Consider the following 22,153-nt stretch of genomic DNA (forward strand, 5'->3'; position numbering starts at 1 on the left):
TTCTACCCCATAAATACATACAATTGTAAATCGTCAATTTACAATAAGATTATAAAAAGAACATGGACCCAAGTCATGTAGCCTAGCGTTCAAATTTCAGCTTTGTACCATACTTGCGTCATGACTCTGGGTTAATTATATAACCTCTAAGCCTCAGTTTGTTTATCTGTACAGTGAGGTTAATAATAGTGTAACTACTTCATGGACTGTTAAAAGGATCAATTGAAGTAATGCTAAACGTAGATTTTGGTATTAAGGTTTTATGCTGGCCTCAAAACTCATAGAGTGTATCTCTTTCTGTTCTCTGGATGAATTTATGCAAAGTTTATTATTTCCTCATTAATTGTTTGGAAGATTTTACTGGTGGACCCATCTGGCCTGGGGTTTTATTTATGGAAAAGTTTTAATTGAAGATCCATTTTTTAATTTGGAGATGGGGTCTTGCTGTTTTGCCCAGGCTGGAGTGCAGTGGCGCGATCTTGGCTCACTGCAACCTCTGCCTCCCTGGTTCAAGCGATTCTCCTGCCTCAGCCTCCTGAGTAGCTGGGATTACAGGTGCATCCCACCACGCCCAGCTAATTTTTGTATTTTTAGTAGAGATGGGATTTCACCATGTTGGTCAGGCTGGTCTCGAACTCCTTACCTTGTGATCGCCTGCCTTGGCCTCCCAAAATGCTGGGATTACAGGCATGAGCCACGGCACCTGGCCGATCCATTTTTTTTTTTTTTTAAGTGGAGGAATTTTTAAATTTTTAGTGTCTTTTGGTAAATTGTGTTTTTCAAGGAATTGGTTTATTTCATCTAGATTTTCAAATTTGAGGTAAAGTTGTTAACAACTCTTTTTATTATCTTTTTTGTGTCTTGGAGCCTATGGTAATGCCTCCTTATTTCTGATACCACTTCCAATGTCATTAAACCTTCTAAAAACAGCTCTTGGCTTTACTCCCTCCCCCCACCTCCCTCCTGCCAACACACACACATACACACACACACACACTCTCTCTCTCTCTCTCTCTCTCTGTCTCTGTCTCTGTTCCTTTTGCTTACTTTGGATTTGGTTTGCTGTTCTTTCTCTCATTTCTTGAAATGGAAATTTAGATAATTGATTTCAGTTGTCTTTTCTAATATACGTAGTTTTATATTGGGAAGTATTAAATTGAATGACAAAACATTAAAACTTGTGATGTGCAGCTCACATCACAACTTACCTTCTATAGAGGTAAGTAAGAGGTAAGTTAGTTGAGGTGTGTGTAAATGATCACAAACATGCTGCTTCCAATTATTACATGTTTATGTAGAGTTGGGTAAGTTTTTAGGCAAAAATGTTATTTTGAAGGTTTTATACTATTATTTGGGGATAAGTTCTTACTGTCCAGCTATTACAGATTAGATATTCTATCGTAAGTAGTATAGAAAAGAGCTGTCTGTCTCTCCTTTTTCCTCTTTCTCTGCCATTTTAGAGAAGTGAACAAGTCGGGGTGTTTTTCTCCCCCAAATAAATGTGTCAGTTTTATTCCTTTTCCTCTCTAGTTCCCATTTTTGAGACATAAAATATTAAAGTTTATGGTCACAGGTCTTGGACAGAGTTAAGTCCTTCCTGTGACATAAATTCGTTAGCCAGTATTCAGGTTTTTAAAAGCATAGTCAGAGGTTTGAGTTGGATGCCGAAGGTTTCTCATTTTACACCAGAAGCTAGTAGTTAGAGTTCCAGTATCTTTCCCTCTTTCTTTTTCATTTTATACCTGCATTGTCCATGGAATTCTAACCTCTTTTGCAGTGTTTCTGACTTGCATGGCTTTAGACAAAAATCAAACCTTTTATTTAACCTTACTCTTACTTAAGGCGTACTTGATGATTTTTAGAGCTCTTGGGTTTGTGATATACAACCTAATATTCTATGTCTACATTGTGTTCTTTTTCTTCTAAAAACTTTACATTTTTAAAGATGACTGGTAATTTAATAAAGGAATGAAACAAATTACATTATCCCTCACTCTTACATTTTGTTTTTCTCTACTTTTTAATGTTAGGATTTTATTTTACAAGATCTGACACGGTTGTACCAAGAAGCAGCAACCAAAGTGTTAATCACTGTTCAATTTAGGGCTCACTTTTTGGATATGCTTTTTATGTGCTGGCATAAAGGGAATTTCTAAAATCAGATTTTTTCACTTAATTTTTTTTAAGCATCCCTTTAAAAAAATTCTCTTAAGAGAATTTTAGGCTTTAGTATGTAGTAAAACTCGATAAATGAAACAGCCTTGGCAGAGGCACCGTGGGATGAACACTCTTGGATGTGGTTGCTGGGAGGGTGCAAATTTTCTGGAAAGAAATTTGGCAGTATTTGTCAGTGGCCTTCAAAGAAATTGTTTATACTGTTCTAGTAATTATATATCCAGGATCCTATCCTAAGGAAAAGTTGAAGTTCAACACAAAGGTTTATATATGAGAACATTAATTACAGCTATGTTTATGTTTGTTAGCAGTAAAAATTACCAAATACTAAACGTCCCCTTAATTTTGTTTAATTCATGCAATGAATGATAATGGCCAGATGGCCATTAATATTTTTTTAAGATTCTTAATGATCAAAAAATTGAATACCTAGATATATTGAATGGAAAAGGACACAGACTTATGTATAATTCCAGTTTTATTGAACATATATATGGACAGTTATTATTTACTCTTAAAGATTACAAGGAAATATCGGTGGTGTTTATAGGTGTGGAATTACAGGTGTTTTAAATTTTTTATTTTCTGTAAGCATGTGTAAGCTACCTATATATCGGGGGCAAGGAGTTAAAAAATAATAAACCAGGCTTCCAAAGTTACATACTTCACATCAGACATTTTTGTTGGACTTGTAATACTTCTGTGCTGTAGTTTCCTTTGCCTTGAGACCAGCTCTGTGGGCACCTGCACAGTGTTCTCCATCTTAAGTAGAAGTTCACCATTTAGTTACTAATTGACCATATGAGTTCATTTATAAACTTTGTGAGTAAAACATATTAATGCTGGTAAACTCATCTGTCTTGGTGCAAGTGCTTACTTATGCAACTCTTTGTTTTACAACTGTTCAATAGGTGCTTGAATGGTAAGGCGAGGGGCCTATTTCTCTTAAATATGGCCATCAGCCTACAGTGAATAGAAAATTCAGAACACATGAATAAAAATCAGTTTAAAATTTAGGTTAGTTTCATTTTGAAAGAGAAAATACCACCTGCTTTCTGGATTAAGAGTAAAGGTCGTGAAAGTTCATTCACTTAGTTGTGAAAATATGCACTGCTGAAGCAGGGGGAAGAGAAAGACATGCTAAAAATGAGGAATGAAAGAAGTGAAAAATAGCCACATTAGTTGAAAGTGATGTTACTTATTTAAGAACCATAGTCATGAACTTCTAAATAATTGTTGTTTGGATAATGGTTTGGGTGTAGGGAAATTATGGAATAATTACATTTTCTCCCTTCAAATAAAAAACAAGTTATAAATTATAATGTATAAAATGTGATGTATCATATTTGTAGAATAATTTCTGTCATGGCTCATATAATGGGAAATGTAAGCAGAGAGGCAGTACACATTATGATTAAGAACACAAACTATTTAGACTTTGATACAAATCCTGAGTATAGAATTTGAGCTGTGTGATCTTGGGCTACTTATTGTCTGTGTATTTTTCATCTATTAAATTGCAGTAGCATACTTCATTAGGTTGTTGAGGATTAGATGAAATTATTTTAAAGCACAGTAGTACAGAGATGGCCTGAAACATAAACTTTCGATTATTTTATCTTTTATTAAAATTTACTATACAGTTGCCCCTTAGTATTCATAGAGGATTGGTTCCAGGACCTCTTACCACTTGGATAGCAAAATTGGTGTATGCTCAAGTCCCTGATATAAAATAGTTTAGTATTTGAATATAACTCATGCACATCTTTCTGTATATACTTCACATCATCTCTAGATTACTTATGATGCCTAATACAGTGTAGATGCTATATAAATCATTATTATGCTGTATTGTTTGGGGAATAATGACAAGCAAAAAGTTTGTACATATTCAGCACATAGGCAATTTTTTCGATCCAAGGTTGTTGGTTGACTTTGCAGATGCAGAACTCATGGATATGTAGGGCTATTTACAAAATTTTTAAATCTGCAATGCTTGTCTATGTTGGTGTTTGGATTACTATTTTACATATGTTATAGAAACTTAAATGTGGAATGTTTAATTTTTAATTAAGACTTCATCGCCTGATTCTTCCAATGAAAATTCCCCGGCAACTCCCCCAGATGAGCAAGGTCAAGGTGATGCCCCACCACAGCTTGAAGATGAGGAACCTGCATTTCCACATACTGACTTGGCCAAGTTGGATGACATGATCAACAGGTGAGTTGGTGTGTAACACACAAGAAAGAGAGCAGACAGGAAAGTAACCCCACTGCCTCCTTAATAGTCTTCATAGCTTCGTCACTGCCAAGTGCTTTATAACCCAGGATTCTTAATAGATTTAATAAATGAAAGGGAGTGACCGTGTTAGTAAAAATTTCACATTAATGATGATGACCCTAGTTGGTTTGTTTCCGAAGTAAAATTGTATGTTCGGTTTCCCTCTTGGAGAGTTTATGAAGTTTTTTTCTCATTGGTCTCTTGGTTGCTGGATGACTTGCATAATTTTTGGGATGGCCTGAGGTAAATCAGGTCATGAGGACATTGAGTTCCTCAGAGCCTGATCCTAGTGAACTCTTGGCTAGTTTGAGCTATTTAACCATCCTAGATGTTTCCTTTTTTTGGTCTTCATCTCAGGGAACAGTTCAGAATATAATTTTTCACACTTGTAGTACAAACAGCCACCCTGTCCCACCCCACACACTTTGATTATTTAGAGGAAACCTCCAAGAGAGTGAAGCTTTAAGCTTTTGTGCAGAGGAAGAAAAAGATTTCAAGAGGCTAGGGAAGAGCACATCAAGGAATCCCATATGACTGTGGTCTTTACCAGACTGTGGGCTCAACAAGTGAGTGCTAGGAAGGTGTGACACATTTTCCCCTCACTCCCCAAAAGGAAAGTAATGAAAACACATGTTCTTAAAGGCACTTGCTTTACTGAGGTTTTTTTTTTTTTTAATTTCATTTTCTAAAAATAAGTCAACACTATTAAATGCATAATGTGAGGGGAAATAGAAATCTTTTGCATTAAAAAAAGAAATCTAAATACATAAATAATGAGTATGCGTTAACAGAAATATTTTACGTAGGTAAATTTCTCTGTAATTTCCCCCTTACATACACATATTCCTGCCAAAAATTACTGTTAACAATCAGTACATTCTCCAGATTACCTTTGTGTTTACTATCATATATGAATTGATTTTTCTATAAATAATAGGATTCTTAAATATAATTTTGTAACTTGCTTTCATTTATCTTAAATATTTTTCCTATTAATAAGTTCCATTGTTTTTAATTATATATTTACAAGAATACATTGTGTGATTCTGGCAGGTGCCTGTAGTAATGATATATAATGAATTATGTTTAATGGTGGTCCCTGACCATTCTCTATAGCAGTGATACCATAGCAGAAGGTTGTATTGTTTGTTGCTTTTCCATACTTGTCTGGTGGTTGGTGATTGGTAATAAAATACTTCTTAGGCTGAAGTTGCATATTATTAGCAAGTTCTCAGGGGGGAGAAAAATACAAATGATTTTTTTTTTTTCTTTTTTTTGAGATGTAGTCTCGCTCTGTCACCAGGCTGGAGTGCAGTGGTGTGATCGCGGCTCACTGCAACCTCCACCTCCTGGGTTCAAGCGATTCTCCTGCCTCAGCCTCTGGAGTAGCTAGGACTACAGGCGTGTGCCACCATATCCAGCTAATTTTTGTTTTAGTGGAGACGGGGTTTCACCATGTTGGCCAGGATGGTCTCGATCTCTTTTCTTTTTCTTTTTTTTTTTCTTTTGAGACGGTGTCTCACTCTGTTGCCCAGGCTGTAGTGCAGTGGCACAATCTTGGCTCACTGCAACCTCTGCCTCCCAGGTTCAAGCGATTCTCCTGCCTCAGCCTCCCGAGTAGCTGAGATTACAGGCATGTGCCACCACACCTGGCTAATTTTTGTATTTTTAGTAGAGAGGTGTTTCACCATGTTGGCCAGGCTGGTCTCGAATGCCTGATGTCAGGTGATCCTCCTGCCTCGGCCTCCCAAAGTGCTGGGATTAGAGGCGTGAGCCACTGCTCCGGGGCGACCCTGTCTCTTACCAAAAAAAAAAAAAAAAAAAAGGTGGGGGGGGGGCGGGGCAATGAAGAGGTTTATCATAATGTCTCCTTTGATCTGAATCCTGAAAGAGCACTTCCCTATGAATTTTAACAAAAATATCCATGATACCTAATTAGTTAATATTTGATTGTTATAATAGTTTTATATCCTAAGTTATCAAGATAATTTAGTTTTCTTCCCTCTCTTATTGCTGTATCTTTTGACAGTACCTGTAAAAATTTGTAGAGACAACAGATGGTGCTTAGTCCCACAAAGCAGATATTCTGCCAACCTTGTCTTAATATTTTAATGTTATTTTAATATTAATATTAAATATTTTCATAGCAAGATAATTATAATTAGCTCATTTGTAGTGCCTCTTTTAGTGTACAACCATTAAGCATGTTTTTATTTGGTAAAACTTTTAGGCCTCGATGGGTGGTTCCAGTTTTGCCGAAAGGGGAATTAGAAGTGCTTTTAGAAGCTGCTATTGATCTTAGTAAAAAAGGTAAGTTATATGTTTTTATGCTTTCTATAATGTATGCTACTAGATGTATTTTTACTTTATCCCAAAAGCGGATGAAGTGGATTTGTTTTCCTCCATTATAAACACATACTACAGCTTGCAAGCCAGGGGCTCATATCCTTTGGACATTCTTAAAGGATGTTTGTGAACTCTCTGAAGTTACATTAAATTTATGTATATTTGTATTTCTAAGGAGTGGATTCATTGTTTCGTCAGATTTGCAAAGAGGTTGTCACTCAGAGGTTAAACATTTTTAATTGAGGGTCTTATCTGTTATGGGAAATACTATACAAAAGAACATTTTACAATTAAGTACTCTATAAATGATGGATGGTATGATGGACTCCAGACATATCAGCCCCCTGCCCTCCTTGTAATTATCTTGAGTCATTTCTGTCCTCAAAATGTGTACTATGTAAGTCTACAAATTATTTACACTTGCCCTTTGACTGCTTTACTGAAATGACAGTGAATTAGGATGTGTGGCTCTTTGTACCAAGTAAAATTTTACCTAGTAAAATCTTCATAATCCTTTGGGTAAAAATTACCATTTCATTAATATTGTACTTCTAAAATAAACTGTCTTGCTTACATGTTTGTAAGATAGGGTCTTGCTTTGTCACCCAGGCTGGGGTGTGGTGATGTGATCATGGCTCACTGCAGTCTCTACCTCCTGTGTTCAAGTGATCATCCCACCTCAGCCTCCTGAGTGGGATACAGGCATGCGCCATCATGCCCACTAATTTTTTTTTTTTTTTTTTTGAGATGGAATTTCACTCTTGTTGCCCAGGCTGGAGTGCAGTGGCGCGATCTTGGCTCACTGCAACCTCCACCTCCCGGGTTCAAGCGATTCTCCTGCCTCAGCCTCCCGAGTAGCTGGGATTACAGGCACCCACCACCATGCCTGGCTAATTTTTGTATTCTTAGTAAAGACGGGGGTTTCACCATATTGGCCAGGCTAGCCTCGAACTCCTGACCTCAGGTGATCCACCCGCCTTGGCCTCCCAAAGTGCTGGGATTATAGGCATGAGCCACCGGGCCCAGCTAATCTTTCTTTCTTTCTTTCTTTTTTTGTAGAGACAGACTGGTTCCCCAGGCTGGTCTTGAACTCCTGGGTTCAAGCGATCCTCCCACCTTGGCCATCCAAAGTGCTGGGATTGCAGGCGTGAGCTACTGTACCCAGCCTATTTTTTTTTTTTTTTTATTAATACACAGCAAAGGTGTGATTTTTCTCTTAATCGGAAGATGAAGTCTCAGTTTTTGTTAAACCAGCAAAAGGAAATCTGGTGTTTTTACTCAATTGTCCAGAAGGAAAAGCTTAATGCTGAAATTAATCTTTTTCTTCCCCCAATGACTTTGGTCTACTTTAGGTGCAGTTGAATTATCTAACAGAGGACTACTATTGTAATAACTTTCAATTCATTTTTTAAGACATTGCAGTAACATTTCATTTTCTGAAATAGGATAGCTATGGATGTGTTATAACTAACAGTAGGCACTATCACAATTGAAACTGATTATTGTCAAAATTAACGTGTTTAGTACTTTAAGTTCAACTCCATGGCAAGGGAAAGTTTGATTTACCTTTTAATAATTCCCCTCTTTTGTTTAAAGAACGTGTCCTTATGCCTCATTGATCTTGTAGAAATAATATACCAAAGTAAAAATATAATACATGGACAGGTTACAGTTGTTTTCACCACTCAAAATTTTTTGTTCTTTTACACGTTCACTAATTCATCAAAATTTTTTAAAGAAAAAATGTTGAATTTTTATGGGTATATAGTAGGTGTATGTATTTTGGGGTAATGAGATATTTTGATACAGGCATACAATGCGTAATAATCACATCAGGGTAGATAGAGTATCCATTACCTCAAGCATTTATCCTTTGTGTTTCAAACAATCCAGTTTTACTCTTTTAGTTATTTTAAAATATACAATTAAATTATTTTTTACTGTACTCACTGTTTTGTGCTATCAAGTAACTAGGTCTTATTCTAATTTTTGTACCCATTAACCATCCCACTATTCTTTACATCCGTGAGTTCAATTGTTTGATTTTTAGATCCCGCAAATGAGTGAGCACATGTGATGTTTGTCTTTCTGTGCTTGGCTTATTTCAGTTACTATGGTGACCTTTTGTTCCATCCATGTTGTTGGAAATGACAGGATCTCATTTTTTTTTTAATGGCTAAATAATACTCCCTTGTGTATATGTACCACATTTCCTTTATCCATTCATCCGTTAACACTGAGGTTGGTTCAAAATCTTGGCTATTGTGAACAGTGCTGCATCAAACATAGTAGTGCAGATACCGCTTCAGTATACTGATTTTCTTTCTTTTGGGCATATCAGCAAATTTTGGAAGACTTCTTTGCTAAGCATGTTCTAAGTCCTGACTGTAAAATGATAGATAAACACTGATTAATGGTGTTTCATTTAATAGCATTGACATTCAGTGGATGTGTATTCCTCCCTCCACCATATTTTTTTTTTCTGAGACCACGGTTATTTTCGACAAGTTCCAAATTTTTAAAAGTTGAAATTACCATCTCTTTTGTACTATCAATCAAATAATACTTTCTATACAAATTGAATAGTTTTTATTTTGTCATTAAGTTACAGATTTTCTTTGTTTGGAAGCACATTGCTCTGTTGCCTTTCTAAAATGAGGTGAAATTAAGCAAAGATACAAAGAAACAGAGACACTGAGATAATTGAGAGAGGCTAATAAGGAAGACAAGACATAAATCATTTTATTTGATCAAACACAGAATAGTATAAGGATATTGATGCTAAATGAATGATTTATGAACAAAATAAGATTTTAAAAATTGGGAAATGTTTTTAAGTTCGAGGACTTATTTTCAGGGAACAAAATACTATTTAAATTTGCCTCTTCTCGTGGTGCTGCTGATTACCATTTTGTGTTTAAGGCTAGTGCCATAATTTGTAACATTTTCAGTTAGTGTTAATATTACTCGGTTAATCTACTTTTATGCAATTAAATATTTGTTAGCTGTCGGTGAAGTTTCCAGTTATTTATTACCTTTTATTGTATATTGGACAATGTAAAAACAACCAGATAAGTATTTTGTTTGCATTAATTTTTCTCCCTTTTTCTTAGGCCTTGATGTTAAAAGTGAAGCATGTCAGCGATTTTTCCGAGATGGGCTAACAATATCATTCACTAAAATTCTTACAGATGAAGCAGTGAGTGGCTGGAAGTTCGAAATTCATGTGAGTCTTGCATTTGACTTTAAAGGATCAGATTTACATAGTGATGCCTGTGAGTGGGGAGAGGTATATGTGTATGTGGCTGTGTTATATTTATTCTGTTATAATTGAATTAAAAGGTCTAAAAATGAAAAACTTAAAAATGTTCATAAATTAAGTCTCGTGAAGGCCGCATGGTCATTTAGAATAAGCATGAGATTTAGAGTTAAACTTGGGTTTAATCTCTCCTCTGGGATCTCAAGTGTCTGTGACCTTAGGCAAGTCATCACATTTCATTGAAAATGTAATGCTATCAATTGTAAGGTACGTCACTGTTTTATGGACTATTAAGGAAGAAAAACACCCAAGATGGGGCATTTCATATATGTCTGGGACACCAAAGGGTCAGTGTAGAGGTAAATGAGAAATGAACTTGCTATGCAGAAAGGGACAGCAAAAACCCTGCATATCTCAACCTTGGCACTTGGTGGAGGGAGGGATTAAAAAAAAAAAAAAAAAAAAAAGTGAAAATCTAAGCCACAAGCCAGTATTTAAACAGTTGTAGTCTGAATTCAAATTATAGTTGTGATACAAAAAGCCCTTAAATGGAAAATGTAAAGTGGTCTCAGGTCGGTAGTGTCCCCAAGTGACTAGCAGAAGCAAACACAATTCATCTCTGCAAATACCTTAGGAAAACAGTAATGTATTATTCATTGATTATAAGATAGAGTCAGATTCCAGAGATCTTAAAAAGTGAAAAAAGTATATGTCTCAGACTGATAAAATGCCGTAACTACTGTAAGTCTCTGTTGCTTTTGTTTTTTGTGGGTTTTTTTTTTTCCCGAGACGGAGTCTCGCTCTGTCTCCGAGGCTGGAGTGTAGTGGTGTGATCTCAGCTCTCTGCAACCTCCACCTCCCAAGTTGAAGTGATTCTCCTGCCTCAGCCTCCCGAGTAGCTGGGACTACAGGCGTGCGCCACCACGCCTGGCTAATTTTTGTATTTTTAGGAGAGATGGGGTTTCGCCATGTTGGCCAGGCTAGTCTGGAACTCCTGCCCTCAAGTGATCCGCCTGCCTCAGCCTCCCAAAGTGTCGGGATTACAGGTGTGAGCCCCCGTGCCCGGCCTCTGTTCTTTTGTATACTATGGAAATGGTCATAAGTTGTCAAGCAGATAATATTTTTGTGGCCTATAACCTATTTCCCAAATATGACCATAGCATAAAAATTCCACATTTTCTGATTTAACATGTAATTTTATAGGTGTAGAAATGGAAACTTTGGAAGTGGCGTCAGACTTCTGCATTTGACATTTAGCTAGCAAATTTATCTTGGATGATTGACATATTGTTTGTTTTCTTTTATTATTTTTTGAGACAGAGTCTTGCTCTGTTGCCCAGGCTGGAGTGCAGTGGCGCCATCTTGGCTTCCTTGGAGCCTCTGCCTCCTGGGTTCAAGCTATTCTCATGCCTCAGCCTCCTGAGTAGCTGGGACTGCAGGCACATGCGAGCACACATGGCTAATTTTTGTATTTTTAGTAGAGACAGAGTTTCACCCTGTTGGCCAGGCTGATCTCAAATTCCTGGCCTCAAGTGGTCCGCTCTCCTCAGCCTCCCAAAGTGTTGGGATTAACAGGTGTGAGCCACTGCGCTCAGCCTGACATATTGTTTAGATTCTAGAATTTTGCTGCCTCTCGTGTACAAATTCCACAGAGAAAAAATAGTAACTTGCATCTTTATCTGTGGACGTAGAGCAGGAATAGATAACTTATGGTGCCTCTTGTATTTTTTAAGCCATAGCAAATGGCTTTTGAAAGTACCATATAAATTTTGAAGTAAACAAAATCTAATTTGTCCTTTGATAATCAGTTTGATCCCAATATTAATGATTAGAAAAATGGAGAGATCATTGTTTGTTAGGATACGATTAATATTGGAAGATATTTCTGTTTGAAATTGCAGTGTTTTGATCTTATAAATTGCCTTTCCCCCTTGTATAACAGAGGTGTATTATTAACAATACTCATCGTCTGGTGGAGCTATGTGTGGCCAAGTTGTCCCAAGACTGGTTTCCACTTTTAGAACTTCTTGCCATGGCCTTAAATCCTCATTGCAAATTCCATATCTACAATGGTACACGTCCATGTGAATCAGTTTCCTCAAGTGTTCAGTTGCCTGAAGATGAACTCTTTGCCCGCTCTCCAGATCCTCGATCACCAAAGGTGTGTTGGTTTGTTATTTTCAAAATTAAATAATACAATTGTTTTGTTCTGACATAGAATCTTCAGTGATCTATATTTAAAGTGTGACAATGAAATAACACTTTAAATGAAAATACACACAACCAGGAGCCTTTTTCGTAGCTTTGTCATTCTAGTTGTTTTTTTCTGCATGTATAATTATCCCCATTGTCTTCTGTCCAGCCTCTTTAGAAGTAGTCATAATTTGGGTTAGTAGGAAACAGACTGTATTTTTTCTTTGAAATAGAGTAGGAGATTACTTCTTTGACCAAGGACTCAATTGTTGTTCTGTAGGGCCGTGATAATTTTAGGCATTCTAAGATTTTGACTCCAAAATCAAGTATATCCTCTAAATACCTAATAATGCATCATAAAATTACAGAAATTGTTAATGAAATCAATATAGTAAATCTTCCAAATCTCACTTAAATATATTCTGTACATAAATGTAAGTTTTCTATATTGGTGTAAACAGACTGTACACTTTAAAAAATTTATCCCTAAACGCTGCTGCTTTTAATAAATATTATATAATTTTAAAATTTTAGATTTTAGGGAGACATGTTTAATATTATAGGTCTTGTACAAATTTCCCTTTTTTCTATCCAGCCAGAAAAATTTTAAGTCATACATTATGCAGAACTTGGTTTATTTTACTAATAAGCTGAAGTTATCAAAAAAATGTCAAACTTAAGTTGAGATTTTCTGATATTTCCCAGTTCATATAGTTGCCACTAGATGGCTTATTTTTGCTTGAGTAGTTCAGGTTAATATCTAAATAATGGCAATCTTCAAAATGAAAATTTTAATCTATACCTGTATTTCTTTTTAAATTTTACTTTTTTTTTTTTGCTCTATTGACAGTAATCCACAACTTAAGAGATTCACAGGGAACAAAACTTGATTTAACATGGCTAAATGTAAAATTTTTAGATGACTTCTGGTTGAAGATAGTTTTATATCTTTGAAGTATAGTTCTTGCTATTAAACTTACAAAGTGTAGCGATTGTGAGAGTGTTAGCCTTTCAAAGCCTTCAAGAGTACAATTTTTAAAAACATAGCCCAAAATATAGTTGCGAATCAAGGAGAAGCATAGTCTATGGAGTTACCTACACATTTACTTGCTATTGAAGTAAGAGAAATTTTATCATACAGCTAAACAGGTCTTCTATAATCGTTTAAAACTCTGATTAAAAGGGGACATATTTAGCAGCATCTTCAGCCATGTCCTAGTTGAATGCAGATGTTATGATATAATGAAAAATCTAAGAGATACGTAATAGCCTCCATATGTTTTTTTCTCCTGTTCTCCAAAAGTGGTAGTGGCAAAATTCGGATCATCAGACTTAGTCGATGGAGATAAACTTTCTAAGCTGTAGATTCACTTTTGGATACTGTTTGTAATGAGTTTCATTTACCTTTGAGAAATTTGAGTTACAGAGCTTAAAAGTCTGTTTTATTGGGAATATTTTTGAGCCTTAATACTTAATCATTCTCTGGAGCTTTTGGTAGGTCTTCTGTTCTACTTCAAATTCTCTCTACACCCCCCTACCCTCCTGGGACATTGAACTTCTGTGGCCTCAACTTTTGACCCATGACAAAGCTAAAGCTGTTGGGACTATCTCTCAGAGTGTTTCCTAATCCCCATCTTCCCCCAAGATGTTTAAATGAGATCGTTTATTCAATCATTTAAAATATAATAAAAACTTCATTGGTTATGACAGAAGGTCTCAGGTGAAATTCACCATGCTATCTTTGAGAAAAGGAACTTGTAGCAATAGAAAACTATGTGGAAAGCATATGGTGAATTGTAGGCTATGTGGTCATTTTGAATTTTCTGTTTAGGGCGACTGCTTTCTCTGCCAGTCTTGACAACTTAGAGCCAGAGAAGGAAAGGTGGTGTTGGCAGCTGCTGAAGCTAGCCTATTAGCCTCAGTTTGAAGCACTCTATCTGAATATTCCCAATTGTTTAAGCGTACATTGCAGCCAAAGAAATAAAGATTAGCTTTAGACTAATTCTTTACTGTGTCCACACCTGCTGTTTTATAAATATTGTATGTAACTATCAAGTATATCAATCTAATAGTCTCATTATAGTTACTGAAGAAGTAAAATATATTACATAGTGAGCATGTACTTTGTTGTAATTGCTGAATGACAAAAGGGATCTGGTGAATTAAGTACTCGAGTTTTAATGGTTTTGAATTAGCCTTTCATGACTAAAAAGGTAGGAAAACACTATTATTGAAATACGATAATGGGTTTATTAGAGAATTTAGTTCATTCATATTCTTTTAAAACCATATAAATCACGAGGTCAGGAGATCGAGACCACGGTGAAACCCCGTCTCTACTAAAAAATACAAAAAATTAGCTGGGCGTGGTGGCAGGCGCCTGTAGTCCCAGCTACTTGGAGAGGCTGAGGCAGGAGAATGGCGTGAACCCAGGAGGCGGAGCTTGCAGTGAGCCGAGATTGTGCCACTGCACTCCAGCCTGGGTGACAGAGCGAGACTCCATCTCTAAAAAAAAAAACCATATAAAAACTAGCAGTAGGCCAGGCAAGGTGGCTCACACCTGTAATCCTAGCACTTTGGGAGGCCAAGACGGGTGGATCACCTGAAGTCAGGAGTTCAAGACCAGCTTGGTCAACATGGTGAAACCCCATCTCTACTAAAAATACAAAAATTAGCCAGGTGTGGTGGTGCGTGCCTATAATCACAGCTACTTGAGAGGCTGAAGCAGGAGAATCGCTTGAACCCTGGAGGCAGAGGTTGCAGTGAGCCAATAATCGTACCATTGCACTCATTGTTTTGAGATGGAGATTAAAACTCCATCTCAAAACAAAAAAAACACAAAAAACTAGCATTAGCTATCATATTTTCTCTTTAAACAAACATTGGACATACAGCCATTTATTTAGCATCTTTACTTTTTCCTGTATATTTTTAAAAAATAGCTGTAGAAATTATTTTTGCTTGAGGCTTAGAAGAGAAATTGTCTCTTTTGCCCCTTGTTTTCCAGTGGCTTCTAAAACATGGCCTAAATTTTAGAAGGTGGCAAGGTGTGAAAGGTTTTCTTAGGTACATTAATTTCTACATATATTTGATTCTTATATCTATATAGCCTTTTAATTCGTTTTAAGTTTTTACATACAGACAGGCTTTTAGCCTCACAGCTGTTGTCTGTGCTAGCTGTATGGTACTTTGAGCTACAGCTCTTTCTTAGACAGTTCATCCTGTTGCATGGTGTTACTTTCTAAGATAAGGAGAACTGGGTGCAATTTGTATAAGCAAAAGTATCAACCAGCATATTCTACTTAGGAACAATAGATACTAGTACCAGGCCTTAGTTTTTAATTGACAATTGACTCTCAGGCTATTAGTTACTGTGTTTATAGGGAAATTTTAATGTTTTACAACTAAACAAGAAGTAGATTCAAAATTCATTACCAAGTAGCTTCTTAACTCTCTTGAAGTCTTTCTGCCTCCTGAAAATTATTTTAATATAAAAGACTTTCCAGTAATTAGAAGGTATTCATTCTTATATGGTGGGATATCTGAAATAGGAGCATGTCTTCTAATTCCTGTTCACCACTTTCATTGGTACAAACAGACAGAACTATGCCCCAGTGATTTAATCTATACTTGCTACATATACTGCTTCTGTCTCTCAGATGGAATTACTATGAACAAAATGCAATGTTTTGTGGTCCTTTGAAAGATGATTTATTTTATTGAATTTACTATTTCTAGTGTATTTCAATAAGGCTTTAGTGCTTTTTACCCCTTAAAGTAGGAAGTTAACGTTTTTCATTAATTGTGTTACAGGGTTGGCTAGTGGATCTTCTCAACAAATTTGGCACTTTAAATGGGTTCCAGATTTTGCATGATCGTTTTATTAATGGATCAGCATTAAACGTTCAAATAATTGCAGCCCTTATTAAGTAAGTTACATTTAAAAATCAATGGTTAGTGCACCGTAGAATTGCTGGTTTTTGCTTCATAAAAATTGAATTTTTCAAGTGTGGTTTCTTCAGCTAGTAACTTGGATTTTTAAAAAGTAATATAGAGAGTTTAGTCCTAAATTGATTTTAAGAAATTGTGTATTTACAGGAGTTTTGTATCTTTCTTATTTCAGACCATTTGGGCAATGCTATGAGTTTCTCACTCTTCATACAGTGAAAAAGTACTTTCTTCCAATAATAGAAATGGTTCCACAGTTTTTAGAAAACTTAACTGATGAAGAACTGAAAAAAGAAGCAAAGAATGAAGCCAAAAATGATGCTCTTTCAATGATTATTAAATCTTTGAAGAATTTAGCTTCAAGGGTTCCAGGACAAGAAGAAACTGTTAAAAACTTAGAAATATTTAGGTTAAAAATGATACTTAGGTAAGATACTTACCTCTTGAAATAATTGTTAATGCCGATTTTAGAATCATACTTATCACTGAATTTTTCTTACAGATTATTGCAAATTTCTTCTTTCAATGGAAAGATGAATGCACTGAATGAAGTTAATAAGGTGATATCTAGTGTATCATACTATACCCATCGACATGGTAATCCTGAGGAGGAAGAGTGGCTCACAGCTGAACGAATGGCGGTGAGTCCTTCAATTCTTCTTTATATGAATAAGAATCTACTTAAGACAAGAAATTAGAATAGCTCTAGCTAAAAAAATTAGTAATAGTAACATTTTAAAGTAAACTGAAATTGGGAGGTGTTTTGACTGATTTATAACTCTGTTAATCCCGAGAACTTTGAAATAACATAGTTTATTATTTGATAGTGATATGGGTAGCTTTAAAACATCTTTGATAAACTTAGTGATGAATGTGGTGTTCTGAAGTAATTATTAGTTTGTTGGAGAGTGGGAAGTTGGTTGAAATGGTAGAGTTGATCTAGAAAATGGATTGGGTAGTATCTGGTACCTTATAAAGTGGCCTATTGTTCATTTGACCATTTACAGTTAAACGTTTTAAAACAGGAAATAAAATTACTAGAATAAGATCTATACAAATTGTTTTATCACGATTTTGAGAATTTTATTTTGAAAGCCCTTATTTTGACATTGAAATTTTATGAAACTTTATGTACCATAGCTATTTTGTATTATATTGTTTTGAAGTAAGTATGCCATTTAAGTTACAGTGCCAATATTTTTTGAATGTATATGTGTAACAGTCCTGGGGAAACATCTGTAGGAGAACTGTCCTTGCCCTCAAGGAGCCCTCACTTTAATAGGGGAGTTAGTGATTAGAGTGTGTTAAAATGCATGTGGAGACTGCTTAGATATTGCCCTGTGTTAGGGGGTCAGGTGGTAGACATCTGGTTTCATACATATGTTGTATGTATCTGCCTCATGGAAAGTCCAGCACAGAGCTATTCAAAGTGTGCTCTGAAGACTGGTGCTGGTTCTTGAACCAGTCCTAGATAGGACAGAAAATGGCATTAAGTGTTTAGAAACTTTCATTGTAGTTCGACATTGCAACATTTTTATTGTGTTTTACAAAAGTATCTGTGGCTCTGCAGTGGCTCACGCATGTAATCCCAGCACTTTGGGAGGCCGAGGAGAGATTGCTTGGGGCCAGGAGTTTAAGACCAGCCTAGGCGACAAAGCGAGACCCTGTCTCTATATTAAAAATATATGTGTATATATGTAGAATAACATAAAAACAAATATCTGCAACAGATTAGACATTAAAAACTGGCTCTTTATCAGCTGAGACCTGTACTTCTCTAGCACATTTTGGGCCTAACTACTTTTTATTCTCAGCTAAATACTGCAAAATCATACAGTGTGGATTACTCCCTGTTTGTATCATGAGTTAGCACTTTATTCTGTTGCTATAGATTAAATGAATGCTAGTTGAGCAAGCTAGCACAGTGTTACAGAAAAACAGACTGTGGAAGCATATGACTTGATTCATATTCCAATTCTAGCATCTGTGAGCCTGTTTACATTTTGTAATAGAATAATGTATCTCTTACTAGGATTGTTTGGAAAATTAAAGAGATAATGGATAAGCAATAATAGTGCCTAGCACATGATAATTGTTAATAAATAAAAGTAAAAAATAGAGTGCCTTTTTACCCAAGGTCAAAACATAATTCTGTGGCAAAATTGGGATAAAAAATCCAAAGATCCTAAAATTGGTCCTGTACTCACCCTACCATGGTGATTGTGTACTTAAATAATATTTTTCTGAGTAAATGCTGGAGTGTAGAATCTTTGTAATTTCAGTATTTATGGGAGCATTTCTGTATGTGCAAAACTGTTATAAAATTTCATAATTTTCCATTAAAGCAACACATAAGTATATTTTACCAGTATTATATTTTGTAAATGTGTTTTAATTTTCCTTATTTAATAATGGTGTGAGCACTTAAGAAAAAATTGTTTTAATTTCTGCTTTCAAACACGTTTTTGAATTAACATTTAGGAATGGATACAGCAGAACAATATCTTATCCATAGTGTTGCGAGATAGTCTTCATCAGCCACAATATGTAGAAAAGTTAGAGAAGATTCTTCGTTTTGTCATCAAAGAAAAAGCTCTGACCTTACAGGATCTTGATAATATCTGGGCAGCACAGGTAAGGAATTTAAGATGATGGCTATTTAGTTTTTAAAATAAAGATACTAAAAACTGAAGAAATACAGTAGCTGTCATGAAATGGATGCAGGGTTGTATTGTTTGACTTTGAGAATGTTTAAATGCTTGTTACCCTGCCAGGAATCTTTTTGAAATAACCAATAATCTTTTAAAAATAAAAATATTATTTTATCTGTATTTGATAAAGGTTGAGAATTTGTTAGTGGTTTTAAATAAAGATGCAAACAGTAAAATCCTAAGGAATGTCTATTGAAAGAGTAAAGACATCTGTAATTGGTTTCTTCATAGATTTAATAGAAAGCAAAAACCTCCAGTGTCAGGAGAATTAAATCACTTGATTATTTATAAAGACCTGTAATAATTATTCCAGAGGATTTATAACTCTTCAGAAGGATTAGTAACCTTTTTAGTTTTTGAGTTGGAAACTACAACTCCTTCTATTATCTTAATGACAGTTTTCTAATCATGGATTTCTTGGGAAGCATTATTGAGTTGTAGATTGTAAAGCTTTGTTTTTTTAGTCAATAAAAACCAAGAAAACAGCTCTGCCTTTGCTTAAGGTTCTGGTTTTGAAACAATATTGTTAGTGTGCCTTATTTTTTATTTGCAATATTAAAATTGTCATGTTAAATTAAATAAATTATATTAAAGGTTTGTATGAACCGCCAAAGTACACATTAGCTGTATTTATTGTATCATGAAATTAAGTTGCCAGGTTTTAGATGGCAGTTCTAAAGCATTTTTATAATGTCAGAATTTTTTTTTTTTTTTTTTTTTTTTTTTTTGAGACAGAGTTTCGCTCTGTTGCCCAGGCTGGAGTGCAGTGGCTCGATATCGGCTCACTGCAACCTCCGCCTCCTGGGTTCAAGTGATTCTCCTGCCTCAGCCTCCCGAGTAGGTGGGATTATAGGCATTTGCCACCACGCAGGCTGTGTTAGGAATTTTCTTGTGTTACATAGTTAAATGAAGGAGATAGGAGTACTTTATTAATTGTCAGCAAGCAGTATACACTACTTAATCTATTACTCAGATTCTAGTGCGTTGTGATTTTGTTTTTGTTTTTCAATAGGCAGGGAAACATGAAGCCATTGTGAAGAATGTACATGATCTCCTGGCAAAATTGGCATGGGATTTTTCTCCTGAACAACTTGATCATCTTTTTGATTGTTTTAAGGTAATTGTTAACATAGCAAAATATTACCATTCTATTTCAAATAGAATTGATTAATTAGATCTGTGAATTACTTTTAGCCAATAAGTACTTAAATAGAAATCCCATTAAACAGTCTGTGGTGTGAAGGAATTGGCCATTGTTTTCTTTTCCAACAAGAACTTGATGTTCATTTTCTTAATAGCCCCCATAACGGAAACTCAGGCTATCACTTTTTCTTTCTTTCCCCTGGTAGTTTCTATTTTAGTTACAGTTTCAAGCAAATTGTAGGACTACAGGGAAGGATGATTGGCTGCAATGAACAGTAAGATGAAAGCAAGAGAATACCAGTATCTTGGTATTCTGGGGCCATATGTACAAGCAAAATATGAGTTAATCAATGTAACTGATAAGGTAGCCCAAGAACTCCTGCTACAGTCGTATCTGCATTGATGCCATCATGTTGGTTTTTGAGGCCATGTTTTGTAACATCTTTGATTAGTTGCCAGGGTTAGGTTTGTGAAAGCTCAAGTGGTTAGTGAATTTGTGGATTAGGAACATAAAGACTTTTTGGCAGTTTGCACTAAGGGGTGTTCTATTAACAACTGGCATTAGATCAATAGGTCACCAAAGTTGCTTGTTAAAAATAATAATTATACTGACTAGTGGGAACATAAATTGCTATAGCCACTTTGGAAAATATTTGGTATTTCTGGTAAAGTTTAAGATTCTCATAACTCATCAGTTTGACTTCTGAATATACACTTGAGAAACTCATGCTTATGTACACCAGGATACATGTTCAGCAACACTTGTTAGCAGAATTACTTGTAATAGTGAAAAAACCTGCTATGTAGGATAGATAAAACATAGAATAGATAAATTATGGAATGTTCATACAGTGCAATATTTCACGGCAATGAAAGAGCAACTCAACCGTATGGATGAGTCTAATAAACAGAAGGTTGAAGAAAGGAATAAAGCCACACAGTAATTAATACACCTTGATTACATTAATGTAAAGTTCCGAAATGGGCACAGCTGGTTTCTGGGATGTTAATTGCCATGTATTATTTTTTACCTGGGTACTAGTTACACAGGTGTTCACGTTGTGTACTGTAATAATGGTATATGCTCGTACTTTTCTAGATAAGTATTTCACAGTAGAAGAAAAAATACCATTTTTACTGGCTTCCATCACAGACATATTAAATCAGATCAGTAGGTACTGAAGCCCAAGAGTCTGTATTTTAAGCAAGTTTCACAGATAAGTCTTAGGGACATTAAAGCTTTGTTTTATGGAAAAATCACCACCTTATGGAAAATTTTATTTTGAAGGGAACAAATTATTGAGTGAATCTTTTATGTGGTTTTTATATATTTTGTTTCTGTACATGTAAAAGCAAAACTTATATACTTTTTCCATCCATTGAAGTATATCAAAGGCAGCTGAGGAAATAATAGAATTGGTCATCATGGGCACTGTAAAGATAAAGACTTCTGAAATGACGATACGTGACCAGTGTCCTTCTCTTTGATGAGAGAAGGAAAGAAAGGGGTTGTTATTGTATCTGCTGTATCCCCCCTCTTCTCAGGATAGTCTAAATACAATAATGGTCTAAATATAATAATGACTCTTCATGTTCTTCCCCCTTTGGCTTAACATGTTTATTGAGCACTTGTCATTTGGTAACAAGCACTTTTTTTCCAAGGTGTTGGTAAATCTGGCAATTCTTACGGAGTGTTGAAAGTTTCTGCTAAAGATGATTTTGAAAGAAAGCAATGAAGTCTGAGTCACCTTGTGGTTCTTTGCAGATTGCAACCAAATGATTCCAACCTTCTGGGTTAGACTTTGCTTTATGTACTTGGCCTAGAGTCTAGTTTTTAAACATTTGAGTTCTAAGTAAGTTTCATATCTTTGCCAGCACTTGTTCTTGTCAGAGTTCTGAATTTTTGACAGTTTTCTTGGTGTTTGAAATGTTATTTCATTGTGCTTGTGCTTTTAGTTTTTATATCCCTTGATCAATAATGAGATTGAGTATCTTTCTGTATATTTTTTGAGCTATTTGCCTTTTTTTTTTTTTTTTTTTTTTTTTTTGGTGAATGCCTGTTCAAGTCTTTTGCCTGTTCCCCCCCTCCCCCCGCCG

General features: G+C 35.4%; 1 protein-coding gene across 7 annotated transcripts in view; it reads left to right on the plus strand.

The window, feature by feature from the left end:
• Positions 1 to 22,153, plus strand: part of USP9X (ubiquitin specific peptidase 9 X-linked) — a 150,918-nt gene that overhangs the window by 41,266 nt on the left and 87,499 nt on the right. For all 7 annotated transcript variants that reach the window (XM_063634497.1, XM_055269208.2, XM_063634496.1 and 4 more), the window contains exons 3-11: positions 4,251 to 4,396; positions 6,687 to 6,766; positions 9,916 to 10,028; positions 12,004 to 12,222; positions 16,068 to 16,183; positions 16,378 to 16,629; positions 16,705 to 16,843; positions 18,684 to 18,836; positions 19,926 to 20,030. In XM_063634497.1, the coding sequence (XP_063490567.1) occupies positions 4,251 to 4,396; positions 6,687 to 6,766; positions 9,916 to 10,028; positions 12,004 to 12,222; positions 16,068 to 16,183; positions 16,378 to 16,629; positions 16,705 to 16,843; positions 18,684 to 18,836; positions 19,926 to 20,030 (1,323 nt within the window). The remainder of the gene's footprint in view (positions 1 to 4,250; positions 4,397 to 6,686; positions 6,767 to 9,915; positions 10,029 to 12,003; positions 12,223 to 16,067; positions 16,184 to 16,377; positions 16,630 to 16,704; positions 16,844 to 18,683; positions 18,837 to 19,925; positions 20,031 to 22,153) is intronic.

This window comes from Symphalangus syndactylus, chromosome X (assembly GCF_028878055.3).
Source record: "Symphalangus syndactylus isolate Jambi chromosome X, NHGRI_mSymSyn1-v2.1_pri, whole genome shotgun sequence".
NCBI classification, from domain to species: Eukaryota; Metazoa; Chordata; class Mammalia; order Primates; family Hylobatidae; genus Symphalangus; species Symphalangus syndactylus.